The sequence below is a fragment of the Arachis stenosperma genome, chromosome 5 (genome assembly GCF_014773155.1).
Source record: "Arachis stenosperma cultivar V10309 chromosome 5, arast.V10309.gnm1.PFL2, whole genome shotgun sequence".
Lineage (NCBI taxonomy): Eukaryota > Viridiplantae > Streptophyta > Magnoliopsida > Fabales > Fabaceae > Arachis > Arachis stenosperma.
The window spans coordinates 96774906-96789726 of NC_080381.1; the positions used below are offsets into that span (position 1 = coordinate 96774906).

Below are 14821 nucleotides of genomic sequence, written 5' to 3' on the forward strand. Positions count from 1 at the left end.
AGGTCAGGACCTGGGATGTTGTATATATATGTATATATAGATATTATTTAGCTATATCTAGGGGTGTTCTAACTAAAGGTCTATACTCTAACAAAGGCTGGATAAATGAATGTTTCTAGCTACTCGTGACGTATTTATGTGTGGTTGTTTATAACTGTTTTATCTGTTATTACTTGTGAATTGATTATGACTGATTCCGTCTATTAACCCAAATGTTTTCAAAAAAAAAAAAAATATACCTCGCAAATTAACCACGTTTTTAACAACGAATCAGGCTCATATGATAAATAATAGATAATAATTAGGAAGACAAATTGGTAGCGCTCAGTTTCTGGTATGATCTAGACATATTGAAAATTGGGTCGTTACAATTTGGTATCAGAGCAGTTCGTTCCCAGTAGAGCCTGGGGAGTGGACTGACTATGCTTCATTGCATACTCTGTTGTGTGTCTCATGCGTATAGGATATCCCAGTGATATATGTTGCATGATTGTTTCTGTGTTTTCATTCTGGGAATGTTCACACTGGACTTGAAGTGTTAAGACTGATCACCTTAATAATGATTGTTTGGTGTGAACGGGACCACGATGGGTTCACGGAGACAAGGCGTACGGGAAGGAATTCCTAATGTTAACTACGAGAGGGAACAGGAAACGTTTATGGCTACCATGAACGACGTGGCTGAAGTAGTGCGTGAAGCTGCTGTAGGAGCGGCTAGGGCTGTTGAACGTCTCAGAGTGAGAAATGGGAACGAGAATGGATACGGAGAAGATAATGGAAATGATGAGAATAATTTAGGGCATCCTGAAAGACCTATGACCCTTGCGACCTTTCTGAAGGTTAATCCGCCTAAGTTCAAGAGTACACTCGTTGCGACTGACGCTGATAACTGGTTTCGAGGTATTGAACGATCACTGAGGGCGCAGCATGTTCCGGAAGGACAACACGTGGAGTTTGCTACTTATATGCTCGAGGGAGAAGCTGAGTACTGGTGGCAGGGGGTACAGCGACTGTTGCAACAAGATGAAGGCGATATTCCTTGGAATACTTTTAAGGACAAATTTTATAAGAAGTATTTTCCGAGGGCAGCTCGTGATGCTAAGGAGATGGAACTTATGCAGCTGAAACAGGGTAATACAACTATTGCAGAATATGCCCGTAAATTTGATGACTTGTGCCGTTTCTCCAAAATCTGCCAAGGGAATCCTACTGACTTTAAAGAATGGAAGTGCTTGAAGTTCGAAGGGGGCCTTCGTGAGGATCTGATAAGTTCAGTAGTCCCATTGGAGATACGAAATTTTGCTGAGCTGGTTAATAAGTGCAAGTTAGTGGGAGAATGTGCTAAGAAGGTAACTGCCTCTAAAGCAAGTCGTCAAGGATTTCCACCAAGGAACTACAATAGCTATAGTTGGCAACCACGAAGGACAAACTTCAAGTCCCCTGGTGTGCCACAACGAAGGAACCCACAAGCTGGTAACGCTCCTGCTCGCCCTACGAGTGGAAACGGAGGTAGACTAAGGCAGGATAATGGTAAACGACCCCAGCAGGCACAGGTGAATACTACATGTAGGCAGTGTGGGAAGGATCATGGTAATAGACCCTGTTTGTTTGGAACATTCAAGTGTTATATTTGTAACGAACCAGGGCATATGGCTAAGAACTGCCCAAAGAGGTTTACCCAGAATCCAGCGCGAACCCAGCAACAAGGTCGAGTGTTTGCTATGACTGCTGATGATGCTATGCAATCAGATGCCCTGATCCAAGGTCAGTGTATTGTCAAAGATCGATTTCTAACTGTACTGTATGACTCGGGTGCATCGCATTCCTTTGTTTCTTTAACTGTTGCTCGTGAGTTGGGACTAGATTTCTCTGAGTTGAACTTTGATCTGATTGTCCATACACCTGCATCCCAAAATGTTTTGACTAGTTTAGTGTGCCTGCAAGTACCATTCACTATTAGGAACAGAACTTTTATACATGATCTAATCTGTTTGCCTCTATGTGGTTTAGAAGTTATTCTCGGGTTAGATTGGTTATCAAAGTATCATGTTTTCCTTGATTGCTTTGAAAGAACTGCTGTTATTCCGTCTGGTAGTTTAGATATTAAACCATTTTTGTCATATACCTTATATCTGAATTCTGTAAGAGTTACCTTAAACGGGAGTGATTGTGAGGGGTACGTTCTGTTAGCGGCTAGCTCAAATGACAATGAAGTAAGCTTAGAACAAATCCGAGTGGTGAAAGAATTTCCTGATGTTCTCTTGGACGACATACCTGAGTTTCCTCCTCAGCAAGAGATAAAATTCCGCATTGATCTAGTACCTGGAACCGGACCGATTTTCATAGCACCGTACCGGATGTCACCATTGCTTGCAGAGCTGAAGAAGCTATGAGATAGGATCGTAGTGGCCTATGGAGGTACAAGAACAAAATTTGTGTGCCTAACTTTGGAGAATTGCAACAAAAGATTCTTACAGAAGCTCATTGAAGCAGACTTTCTATGCACCCTGGAGTGACGAAGATGTATTGAGACTTGAAACAAATGTTCTGGTGGCCGGGCTTAAAGAGAAAAGTAGCTGATTATGTCTCAAGATGTTTAACCTGCTGGAAGGTGAAGGTGGAACACCAGAAGCCGTCAGGAACCCTGCAACCCTTAGAAATACCACAATGGAAATGGGAGCAGATTACTATGGATTTTATCACGAGATTTCCAAGAACCTCAACAGGACGTAGTGCCATTTGGGTGATTGTGGACAGGCTGCCAAAGTCGGCGTGCTTCTTTTCGATTCGAGTTGACTGTACTTCAGAAAGGCTGGAATGAATATATATATTCAAGAAATCGTACGACTACATGGGATACCTTCGTAAATTGTTTCAGATTGAGATCCGAGGTTTACTTCCAGATTCTGTGGAGTTTTCCAGAAAGCTTTAGGAACAGAATTGCATATGAGTACATCATACCATCCTCAGACAGACGGACAATCAGAGCGAACAATCTAGACATTGGAATACATGTTAAGATCTTGTGGGATGGATAACCAGGGCAGTTGGGATAAGTGTTTGCCATTGGTCGAGTTCGTCTACAACAACAGTTTCTAACAAAGTATCGAGATGGCACCATATGAAGCTCTCTATGGAAAAAGATGTCGGACACCATTGTGTTGGAATGACGATGGAGAAGTTAGTGTCTTAGGTCCAGACTTAGTGCAAGAAACTACTGAGAAGATAAAGGGTATTCGCCAGAAGATCCAGACCGCACAGAGCCGTCAAAAGAGCTATGCCGATAATAGACGTAGACCCTTAGAGTTTAGTGAGGGAGATCATGTCTTTCTAGAAGTAACTTCGATTACTGGAATAGGTAGAGTCCTTAAGACTAAAAAGGCTTAACCCGCAATACATGGAACCTTTCCAAATACTTAAAAGAGTCGGTCTAAGTAGCTTATCAAATAGTCCTTCCTCCTTATTTATCAAACCTTCATGATGTTTTTTTTTATGTCTCGCAACTTAAGAAATATATTCCCGACAAGAGTCACGTTTTACAACCAGAGACAGTACAGTTACGAAATGATTTGACATATCAAGCATCACCAGTTCAGATCGTAGAAAGAAGTGATAAGCAGCTGAGAGGCAAGACTCTTCGCTTAGTCAAAGTAGCTTAGGGACAAAGAGAAGAAGAAGAGCACACTTGGGAACTGGAAGATAAGATGAAAGCTAATTACCTGCATCTATTCTCAAGTAATTGAAATTTTGAGGGCAAAATTTTCTTTTAGGAGGGTAGAATGTAACAACCCTAATTTTCGAGTACATGAGATCTTTTCTGAAAGTACGAATTTCTCCGGAAGATCAGTAAAGGAAACACCTCTGTTATATCATCAAGCATCTCAATCCTCATTATCATTATGTCATCCTTAAGCTAGAACCTCCTTTGAGGCAAGCTCGATAATGCAATCGCGAAGAACCTAGTTTTTGAACTGTATCGGTTGGCAGTTTTGATTCTAGTTTTCGTAAATAGTCTCAGTTTGACAAACCAGACTCGATTAATGATAGAAGAGAGATAATAGTATAATATTAGTATTATATTAGTATTAGAAGATGATTGAATGATATTATAAGGTTACCTGGTCTGTTTTAGTTAAAAACAGAAAATCAGTTTAACCGGGTTTACGGTTTACTGGTGCAGCTTAGCACCAGCACTCTCTGATGACTTTAGCAATGCTAAGGCCTCATTATACATGTTTTATTCTCATATTAAATATGTTACTAGTGTCATTTATGCTAGTAGCTCAGAAAATAATTTTTAGAGATGTTTTTACGAGTGTTCCGATACACCTAGTTTAGTAGTTGTATACCAGAGATATTTTAATATTATTTTAATCCACCTCCAAGCCAACCAATCACAGCTCACCCTACACCCCCAAAACCCCCAAGGCTGCCTCATTTGCTCATTGTGGCCGAAAATCACCAAGAGAAAAAGGAGAGAAAGTTCTTGGTTCATAAATCTTCAAAGCTTGATTTCTTCTGAACTAAAACTCAAATCAAAACTCCGATTTCACCAAAATGATCCTCTCTTCTTCCTCTACATAACCATGTGACTTATCAAGGCTGGAAATAAGGTGAGATGGCTGTCTCCCTCCCTCTTCAATTCGGTTTTCAAGGAAAACCATGTAAACATGTGTTTTCTTGATGTTTTTCCTTAGGAATCATGCTTAACTTGACTTGAGGGCCAAGAAACGTGAATTTCCAGCAACTCTAAGGTGATATATCTCTTCCTAACATGCTGAGTGAGATTTGGTCAGTTGAGAGTTTTTGGATTTAAAGTTGTTCTTGATGTGATTTAGGAGGAAAAAGTGCTTAAGGACCACCTGAAAGTTTAACCGAATTAGGAGCAGCAAAACCTGGTAGGGTTTGATGAATTTAATCTTGATTGATTGTGTTTGAGTTGTGTAATTATGATATGGTTTGGCTGTGCTTGAAATTGATTGTTTATATGAGTGATTCTTGTTGAAAGTTTGTTGAAAATTTGATGAAATTTGATGATATTTAAGCTATGAATGTTGTTCTTGAGGGCTGCTGGAAAACGAAACCCTAGGCCTTAAATTGAGGTTCAATTTGTGTTGAAATCATGTGGAAAAGATGGGGTTTTAGTGGCTGGGAATTTATTATGAATTTTGGTAAAAATCGGTTGCTGAAAAGATTGAAAAACGGGTAAAAACAGAGAAAGAATCTGAAGAATTTATAAAGAACAGGAAGAACACTTTGAGTGTGGTGAAGAACAATGAAGAACACCTTTTTGATTCATAAAAGGGCAAAGAAGTAATTATTTTGGTGTTTGAGGGGTTATTTTGTAATTTCTGAAAGTTAGGGTGGTAAAAGTAGAAATATTAAAAGTTACGGGTGGTAAAAAGTGAATTTTAAAGGTTAAAGGTTAAAGTAAAGTTAATTTTCGAAAATATATTAATAAAATAATAAATAATAATAAAATATTAAATAATAATATTTAATTAAAAATAATATTTTAATAAAAATAATAAAATAATGCAGAAAAGGCAGTTTTCTGTAAAAGCTTTAGAAAGACAACTTTAAGTGCAGAATCTCATAATTACCTTCATAAAACACTTAGGGAGTGGTAATAACATGTTAGTGAGGAAAAGATAAAGAAAAGATAAAAGTTAAAGAAAAGATAAAAATCGAAGAAAAAGTCTGTAAAGTTTTAATGACAGAAAAATAGACAGACATTAGTGAACGAACTAGGGCAACATAGTTAGTCCTTGAGTTGCGACTAGGGTTAGGTATAATATGAAAAGTTAAACTGTTTCAGTATAGACTTAATGAACCTATACTTGGGACAAGCTAACTATTCATACCGAAATTTACATAAGCTTTAAATACGTACGTTAAGCAGGGAAAAGAGTAACCAGAGCAGAATAAAGAGATACAGAGAACAGAGTAACCAGAACAGAGAAAAGAGATCAAGAGAAAAGAGTAATTTGAAAAAGATGGTTTGAATTAAGATGTTGTAAAAGTGAAAGATGTAAAGTTTGTACAGAATGATTGAACAGAGAAAGAAAGAGGTACTGCATAAGAATGTGAAAATGATGATGATTAATGAGAATGATGATGAATGATGATAATGAGAATGATTATGTGATGATCTGTTGCTTGAGGCAACCCAAGAGCTTCTGTAGGGAAACTAGGATACCTACAGCAATTTTCCGTTCACAAGAGCTTCTGTAGGGAAACTAGGATACCTACAGCAAGTTTCCGTTCCCAAGAGTATATTTCCTGCGAGTAGAACGCAGAGGCGGTCTCAATAGAGCTGCTAATAATTACATGCGCATTTATTTGAATGGAAAATCGTATCCGGGAAATCGAGAACTCGTGACCGGATAAATGTCGGGAATGCAGGTGCTAACCGACACATGAGCTCATGGCCTGTACTAGGACTAGACATGCAACATTCTTGTCTGCGCATCATTCTCTGTTGCATTCCTTTCTTTGTGTGATCTATTTCCTTGTGTTTGTCTGCTTGTATGCTATTTCTATGTTTTATTTGCTTGTATTCTTTTGTTTGTGTTCTGCTTTCTATTGTCTTTACTTTCTCTTTCTGTCTTTGTCCTTTGTTTACTGCTTCGCTATATTCTACTATTTGCCTGCTAATCGACCCCAAATAAATGAATATAACTAATAACCCCGACCCTACTAAGAACTCCCCAGTTCTTACCCCTTCTCTCTCCCTTCCCCTTCAGATGGAAGTAAGAGTACCTTACCGTAGTTCGCTGATGACCGTTCGCAAGAAGAGGATTCTGCTCTAGATAGTTTTCTGAATCTAGGGTGAATATCGTTCTCTATTTATATGTATATACTGTGAAACCAGCCAACATCTACACCCCGTTCGTATGCGCTCTTTAATCTAAATCCTGTGTACGAGACTCCTATTGTGTGGCTACTTCATGAGGTACCAGAGAGACGTCCTCTGGAAAAGTCTGATCGTGCAGAGGAGTAGCAGATGATGTTCTACCTTTTGGTGACGTTCCACCTGACTTGAGTTTTGAAGACTTAGAACGTACTTTCCCTCGCTTTAGTAGTTTAGAGGGGCTAGGCAAGTATAGAGTCTAGGCTAGCCTGGGTGCCAGCTTAGGGACTTCTTGAACAGGTCAGGACCTGGGATGTTGTATATATATATGTATATATAGATATTATTTAGCTATATCTAGGGGTGTTCTAACTAAAGGTCTATACTCTAACAAAGGCTGGATAAATGAATGTTTCTAGCTACTCGTGATGTATTTATGTGTGGTTGTTTATAATTGTTTTATCTGTTATTACTTGTGAATTGATTATGACTGATTCCGTCTATTAACCCAAATGTTTTCAAAAAAAAAATATACCTCACAAATTAACCACGTTTTTAACAACGAATCAGGCTCATATGATAAATAATAGATAATAATTAGGAAGACAAATTGGTAGCGCTCAGTTTCTGGTATGATCTAGACATATTGAAAATTGGGTCGTTACACAATTGGCATACATGAAGGGAGCGTGGCATTCAAGGAAGTAAACGCTAGACAGCATCAAGCGCTCAACCAAGAAGCAAAGTTCACTCAAGTGAACTTCCCGTTCACAAAAGTAAACGTTTGCGTGGTGCTGGCCAAGGAAAGCAAAGCATAGCACTCATTAAAGGAGCAGCGTTCAAATGCTTGAACGGAGCATTCACTTGTGTGAACATTTTCATGCTCTTGTCCAAGGGAACCAAGGAAGGGTAGCGCTAAAAAATTATAGCGCAGCGCCCACACCATGGTTCCAAGAGGGAGCACGCACCAAAGGGAGAGCATAGCGCTCAATTATGGAAGCACAGCACTCACCAAACATGCACTGGCCAAGGTTCGAAGAGGGAGCATGCACCATGAAGACATGCGCTCAAGGAAGGCGCGCATCAACGCACGTAGCGTTCAACAAGGCAACACAGCGTTCAAAATGTGAGTGCTAGGAGCATGCCATGACACGAGGGATGCACGCCTTGGAGCAGGGAATGTGGAGTTCACAAAAGTGAACTGAACGCTCCACTGCAAGGAGACCCAAGCCACCAAATGCATCCTGATCCACTTGAACCAAGCCAACACCATCCGGATTCACTCTCATTCAAGGCCAAACCAATAAAATCCCATTGGACATGACTCAAAGGCACAATAAATAATTAGAATAGGAATTTCATTTGAATTATAATTTGTTTTCAATTTCAATTTCATTTTCATTTTGTAAAGCCTATATAAAGGCATCAATTTCATTTCATAAAAAGGGAGGCTAGCTCTGATAGAGAGCAGTAGGAGTAAGAGTAGAATAGAGAGCTCTCTTTTTATTTTCCTTTTTGAATTTGAGAATTAGAAATTAGATCTGGGTTTTATTTTCTTTTCGGTTTCATCTTCTTTCCTCTGTAATTTATTTTCTGTTTTGATCGACAAAGCAATTGAGCTCTTGGCTTTCTTTCTATTTTTACTATTTCATTGAAATTGTTAACTGGTCCATGAAATTGTGATCTCTAATAATGGCATTCAACTTGGTGTGTGCATCTACTAACTCAGCACTTTCTTCACAACTTCGCACAACTAACCACCAAGTGCACTGGGTCGTCCAAGTAATAAACCTTATGTGAGTAAGGGTCGATCCCATGGAGATTGTTGGTATGAAGCAAGCTATGGTCATCTTGTAAATCTCAGTTAGGCGGATAATAAATGGTTATGGAGTTTTCGAATAATAATAATAAATAAATAGAAAATAAAGATAGAAATACTTATGTAATTCATTGGTGAGAATTTCAGATAAGTGTATGGAGATGCTTTGTCCCTGTAGGATCTCTGCTTTCCTACTGCCTTCCTTCAATCCTTCTTACTCCTTTCCATGGCAAGCTGTATGTAGGGCATCACCATTGTCAATGGCTACATCCCATCCTCTCAGTGAAAATAGTCCAAATGCTTTGTCACAGCATGGCTAATCATCTGTCGGTTCTCGATCATGTCGAAATAGAATCCCTTGATTCTTTTGCGTTTGTCATCACGCCCAACAATCGCGAGTTTGAAGCTCGTCACAGTCATTCAATCCTTGAATCCTACTCAGAATACCACAGACAAGGTTTAGACTTTTCGGATTCTCATGAATGCCGCCATCAATTCTAGCTTATACCACGAAGATTCTGATTAAGGAATCCAAGAGATATGCGCCCGGCCTAAGGTAGAACGGAAGTGGCTGTCAGGCACGCGTTCATAGGTGAGAATGATGATGAGTATCACAGATCATCACATTCATCATGTTGAAGTGCAGCGAATATCTTAGAACAGGAATAAACTGAATTGAATAGAAAATAGTAGTAATTGCATTAAAACTTGAAGTACAGCAGAGCTCCACACCCTTAATCTATGGTGTGTAGAAACTCCATCGTTGAAAATACGTAAGTGATGAAGGTCCAGGCATGGCCAAATGGCCAGCCCCCATGAATGATCAATAGTCTCCTAAGATGAATAATGGAATAAAATCGAGACCAAAGATGTCTAATACAATAGTAAAATGTCCTATTTATACTAGACTAGCTAGTAGGGTTTACAGAAGTAAGTAATTGATGCAGAAATCCACTTCCAGGGACCACTTGGTGTGTGCTTGGGCTGAGCTTGAGCTTTACACATGCAGAGACTTCTTTTGGAGTTGAACGCCAAGTTGTAACGTGTTTCTGGCGTTCAACTCTGGTTCGTGACGTGTTTCTGGCGTTTGACTCCAGATTGCAACATGGAACTGGCGTTGAGCGCCAGTTTACGTCATCTAATCTGGAATAAAGTATGAACTATTATATATTTCTGGAAAGCTCTGAATGTCTAATTTCAAACCCCATTAAGAGCGCACTATTTGGAGTTCTGTAGCTCCAGAAAATCCATTTCGAGTGCAGGGAGGTCAGGATCCAACAACATCAACGGTCCTTTGTTAGCCTTTTACCAGAGTTTTGCTCAGGTTCCTCAATTTCAGCCAGAAAGTACCTGAAATCACAGAAAAACACACAAACTCATAGTAAAGTCCAGAAATGTAAATTTAGCATAAAAACTAATAAAAATATCCCTAAAAGTAGCTAGATCTTACTAAAAACTACCTAAAAACAATGCCAAAAAGCGTATAAATTATCCGCTCATTACAACACCAAACTTAAATTGTTGCTTGTTCCCAAGCAACTGAAAATCAATTAGGATAAAAAGAAGAGAATATACTATAAAGCTCAAAATATCAATGAATATTAATCGAATTAGATGAGCTGGACTTGTAGCTTTTTGCTTCTGAACAGTTTTGGCATCTCACTTTATCCGTTGAAGTTTAGAATGATTGGCATCTATAGGAACTTAGAATTTCAGATAGTGTTATTGATTCTCCTAGTTAAGTTTGTTGATTCTTGAACACAGCTACTTTCATGAGTCTTGGCTGTGGCCCTAAGCACTTTGTTTTCCAGTATTACCACCGGATACATAAATGCCACAGACACATGACTAGGTGAATCTTTTTAGATTGTGACTCAGCTTTGCTAAAGTTCCCAGTTAGAGGTGTCCAAAGCTCTTAAGCACACTCTCTTTGGATCACGACTTTAACCACTCAATCTCAAGCTTTTCACTTGGACCTGCATGCCACAAGCACATGGTTAGGGACAGCTTGATTTCGCCACTTAGGCCTAGATTTTATTTCCTTGGGCCCTCCTATCCATTGATGTTCAAAGCCTTGGATCCCTTTTACCCTTGCTTTTTGGTTTTAAGGGCTATTGGCTTTTTCTGCTTGCTTTTTCTTTTTCTTTCTATTATTTTTTTTCCGCCACTTTTTTTTCACAAGCTTTTACTATTCACTGCTTTTTCTTACTTCAAGAATCAATTTCATGATTTTTCAGATTATCAATAGCATTTCTCTTTGTTCATCATTCTTTCAAGAGCCAACAATTTTAACATTCATAAACAACAAGATAAAAAATATACACTGTTCAAGCATTCATTCTGAAAACAAAAAGTATTGTCACCACATAAATATAATTAAACTAAATTCAAGGATAAATTTGAAACTCATTTACTTCTTGTTCTCTTGTATTAAAAACATGTTTTATTTAAGAAAGGTGAAGGATTCATGGAATTATTCATAGCTTTAAGACATAGTTACTACATACTAATGATCATGTAATAAAGACACAAACATAGATAACACAAAGCTTAAAAAAAAAAAAAAGAGAAATAAGAACAAGGAATGAGTCCACCTTAGTGATGGTGGCACTTTTTTGAAGGACCAATGGTGCTTTTTGAGCTCCTTTATGTCTCTTCCTTGCCTTTGTTGCTTGATCCCTAGTGATTTTGGTGCTCCTATCCTTAGTTGCTCCCAATAATTGTGTGGAGGAAAATGTATCCCCTGAGGTATCTCAAGGATCTCTTGATTTGCAGTCAAACGCTCTACTACTGAGCTATGGACCCTTGAGATGAATCTCTCCATCTCCCGTGACTCAAAGGTGGAAGCTTTTGTCTTCCCTTTTCCTTTTCTAGAGGTTTCTCTGGCTTTAGGCGCCATAGGTGGTTATGGAAAAACAAAAAAAAGCTATGCTTTTACCACACCAAACTTAGAATATTGCTCGCCCTCGAGAAAGAGAAGAAAGAATAGACGAAGAAGAAGAAAATATGGAGGAGAGGCAGAGAAGGTTGTGTTACGGCCAAGGAGGAGAAGAGAAGGTTGTGTTGTGTGAAAATGAAGAAGAATGGAGGGGTTTATATAGTGGAGGGAGAGGGAGTAGGTTCAGCTATTTAGGGTGGGTTTGGGTGGGAAAGAGATTTTGAATTTTGAAGGTAGGTGGGGTTTATGGAGAAGAGTGGAAGGATGTGAGTGGTGAAGAGGTGATGGAGAAGAGAGATTGAGGTAGGTGGGGATCCTGTGGGGTCCACAGATCCTGAGATGATCCTGTGGCGTCCACAAATCCTGAGGTGTCAAGGATTTACATCCCTGCACCAATGAGGCGTGTAAAACGCCCTTTTCATGCAACCCTGGCGTTGAGCGCCAGATTGATGCTTGTTTTGGGCGTTCAATGCCCATTTGCAGCATGTTTCTAGCGTTGAACGCCAGTTCCATGCTTGTTTCTGGCGTTCAGCGCCAGCTCTCCTCAGGGTGTATTCCTAGCGTTTAAATGCCAGAATGTTGCTTGTTTCTGGCGTTCAACGCCAGATCCATGCTATGTTCTGGCGTTGAACACCAGCTAGATGCTCCTTACTGGCGTTTAAATGCCAGTAAGCCCTTCCTCCAGGGTGTGCTTTTTTTTCTGCTATTTTTGATCCTGTTTTTAATTTTAATATTTATTTTGTGACTCCACATGATTATAAACCTAATACAACATAAAAGAACAATAAAAGAAAAATAAAATAAGATAAATAAAAATTGGGTTGCCTCTTAATAAGCGCTCCTTTAATGTCACTAGCTTGACAGTGGGCTCTCATGGAGCCTCACAGGTGATCAAGTCAATGTTGTAGACTCCCAACACCAAACTTAGAGTTTGGATGTGGGGATTTAACACCAAACTTAGAGTTTGGCTATGGCCTCCCAACACCAAACTTAAATTTTGATTGTGGGGGCTCTATTTGACTCTGTATTGAGAGAAGCTTTTTATGCTTCCTTTCCATTGTTACAGAGGAACACCCTTGGGTCTTAAACACAAGGTAGTCCCCATTCAATTGAAGGACTAATTCTCCTCTGTTAACATCTATCACAGCTCCTGCTGTGGCTAGGAAAGGTCTTTCAAGGATGATGCATTCATCCTCCTCCTTCCTAGTGTCTAAGATTATGAAATCAGCAGGGATGTAAAGGCCTTTAACCTTTACCAACACGTCCTCTACCAATCCATAAGCTTGTCTTACTGACTTGTCTACCAATTGCAATGAGAATATGGCATGTAGTACCTCAATAATCCCCAGTTTCTCCATTACAGAGAGTGGCATAAGATTTATGCCTGACCTTAGGTCACACAGAGCCTTTTCGAAGGTCATGGTGCCTATGGTACAGGGTATTAAGAATTTACCAGGATCTTGTTTCTTTTGAGGTAAAATTTGCTGAACCCATGTATCTAGTTCACCAATGAGCAAGGGTGGTTCACCTTCCCAAGTCTCATTACCAAAAAAATTGGCATTTAGCTTCATGATAGCTCCTAGATATTGAGCAACTTGCTCTCCAATTACATTTTCATCCTCTTCAAAGGAAGAATAATTTTCAGAGCTCATGAATGGCAGAAGGAGGTTTAATGGGATCTCTTTGGTCTCTATATGACCTTCAGATTCCTTTAAGTCCTCAATAAGGAACTCCTTCTTGCTTGAGAGACGTCCCCTGAGGTCTTTCTCATTGGGATTCACGTCCTCTCCTTCCTCTCTATGTTCGGCCATGTTGATAATGTCAATGGCCTTGCACTCTCTTTTTGGATTCTCTTCAGTATTGCTTGGGAGAGTACTAGGAGGAGTTTCAGTGATTTTCTTACTCAGCTGGCCCACTTGTGCCTCCAAATTCTGATGGAAGACCTTGTTTCACTCATGAAGCTTAGAGTGGCCTTAGATAGATCAGAGACTATATTTGCTAAGTTAAAGGTGCTTTACTCAGAATTCTCTGTCTGTTACTGAGAAGATGATGGAAAAGGCTTGCTATTGCTAAACCTATTTCTTCCACCATTGTTAAAGCCTTGTTGAGGCTTTTGTTGATCCTTCCATGAGAAATTTGGATGATTTCTCCATGAGGGGTTATAGTTGTTGCCAAAGGCTTCCCCCATGTAATTTACCTCTGCCATTGCAGGGTTTTCAGGATCATAAGTGTATTCTTCAGAAGATGCCTCTTTAGTGCTGTTGGATGCATTTTGCCATCCATTCAGACTTTGAGAAATCATGTTGACTTGCTGAGTCAACATTTTGTTCTAAGCCAATATGGCATTCAGAGCATCAATTTCAAGAACTCCCTTCCTCTGAGGCGTCCCATTATTCACGGAATTCCTCTCAGAAGTGTACATGAATTGGTTATTTGCAACCATTTCAATAAGTTCCTGAGCTTATGCAGGCATTTTCTTTAGGTGAATGGATCCACCTGCAGAATGGTCCAGTGACATCTTAGAGAACTCAGACAGACCATAATAGAATATATCTAACATGGTCCACTCTGAAAACATGTCAGAAGGACACTTTTTGGTCATCTGCTTGTATCTTTCCCAAGCTTCATAGAGGGATTCACCATCTTTTTGCTTGAAGGTCTAAACATCTACTCTAAGCTTGCTCAGCTTTTGAGGAGGAAAGAATTTAACCAAGAAGGCCGTGACCAGCTTATCCCAAGAGTTCAGGCTATCCTTAGGTTGTGAGTCCAACCATGTTCTAGCTCTGTCTCTTACAGTAAAAGGGAAAAGCATGAGCCTGTAGACTTCAGGATCTACTCTATTAGTCTTAACAGTCTCACAGATCTGCAAGAACTCAGTTAAAAACTGGTAGGGATCCTCTGATGGAAGTCCATGAAATTTGCAGTTTTGTTGCATTAGAGCAACTAGTTGAGGTTTCAGCTCAAAATTGTTTGCTCCAATGGCAGGAATTGAGATGCTTCTTCTATCAAACTTGGAAGTAGGTGTAGTATAATCACCAAGCATCCTCCTTGCATTATTTTTGTTGGGTTCGGCTGCCATATCCTTTTCTTCTTTGAAAATTTCAGTAAGGTTGTCTCTGGATTGTTGTAATTTAGCTTCTCTTAGTTTTCGTTTCAGAGTCCTTTCAGGTTCAGGATCAACTTCAACAAGAATGCAATTTTCTTTGTTCCT

General features: G+C 39.4%; 1 protein-coding gene and 1 non-coding gene across 2 annotated transcripts; both read left to right on the forward strand.

Moving 5' to 3' along the window:
- The first annotated feature begins 587 nt into the window (after positions 1-587).
- Positions 588-2393, forward strand: LOC130980987 (uncharacterized). Its single transcript, XM_057904630.1, has one exon. It carries the CDS (start codon positions 588-590, stop codon positions 2391-2393), a length of 1806 nt encoding a protein of 601 aa, XP_057760613.1.
- Positions 2394-14186: 11793 nt separating this feature from the next.
- On the forward strand, positions 14187-14290 carry LOC130984727 (small nucleolar RNA R71). The gene has a single exon (XR_009088641.1). It is a non-coding gene; the product is annotated as a small nucleolar RNA R71 (small nucleolar RNA).
- The last annotated feature ends 531 nt before the right edge of the window (positions 14291-14821 follow it).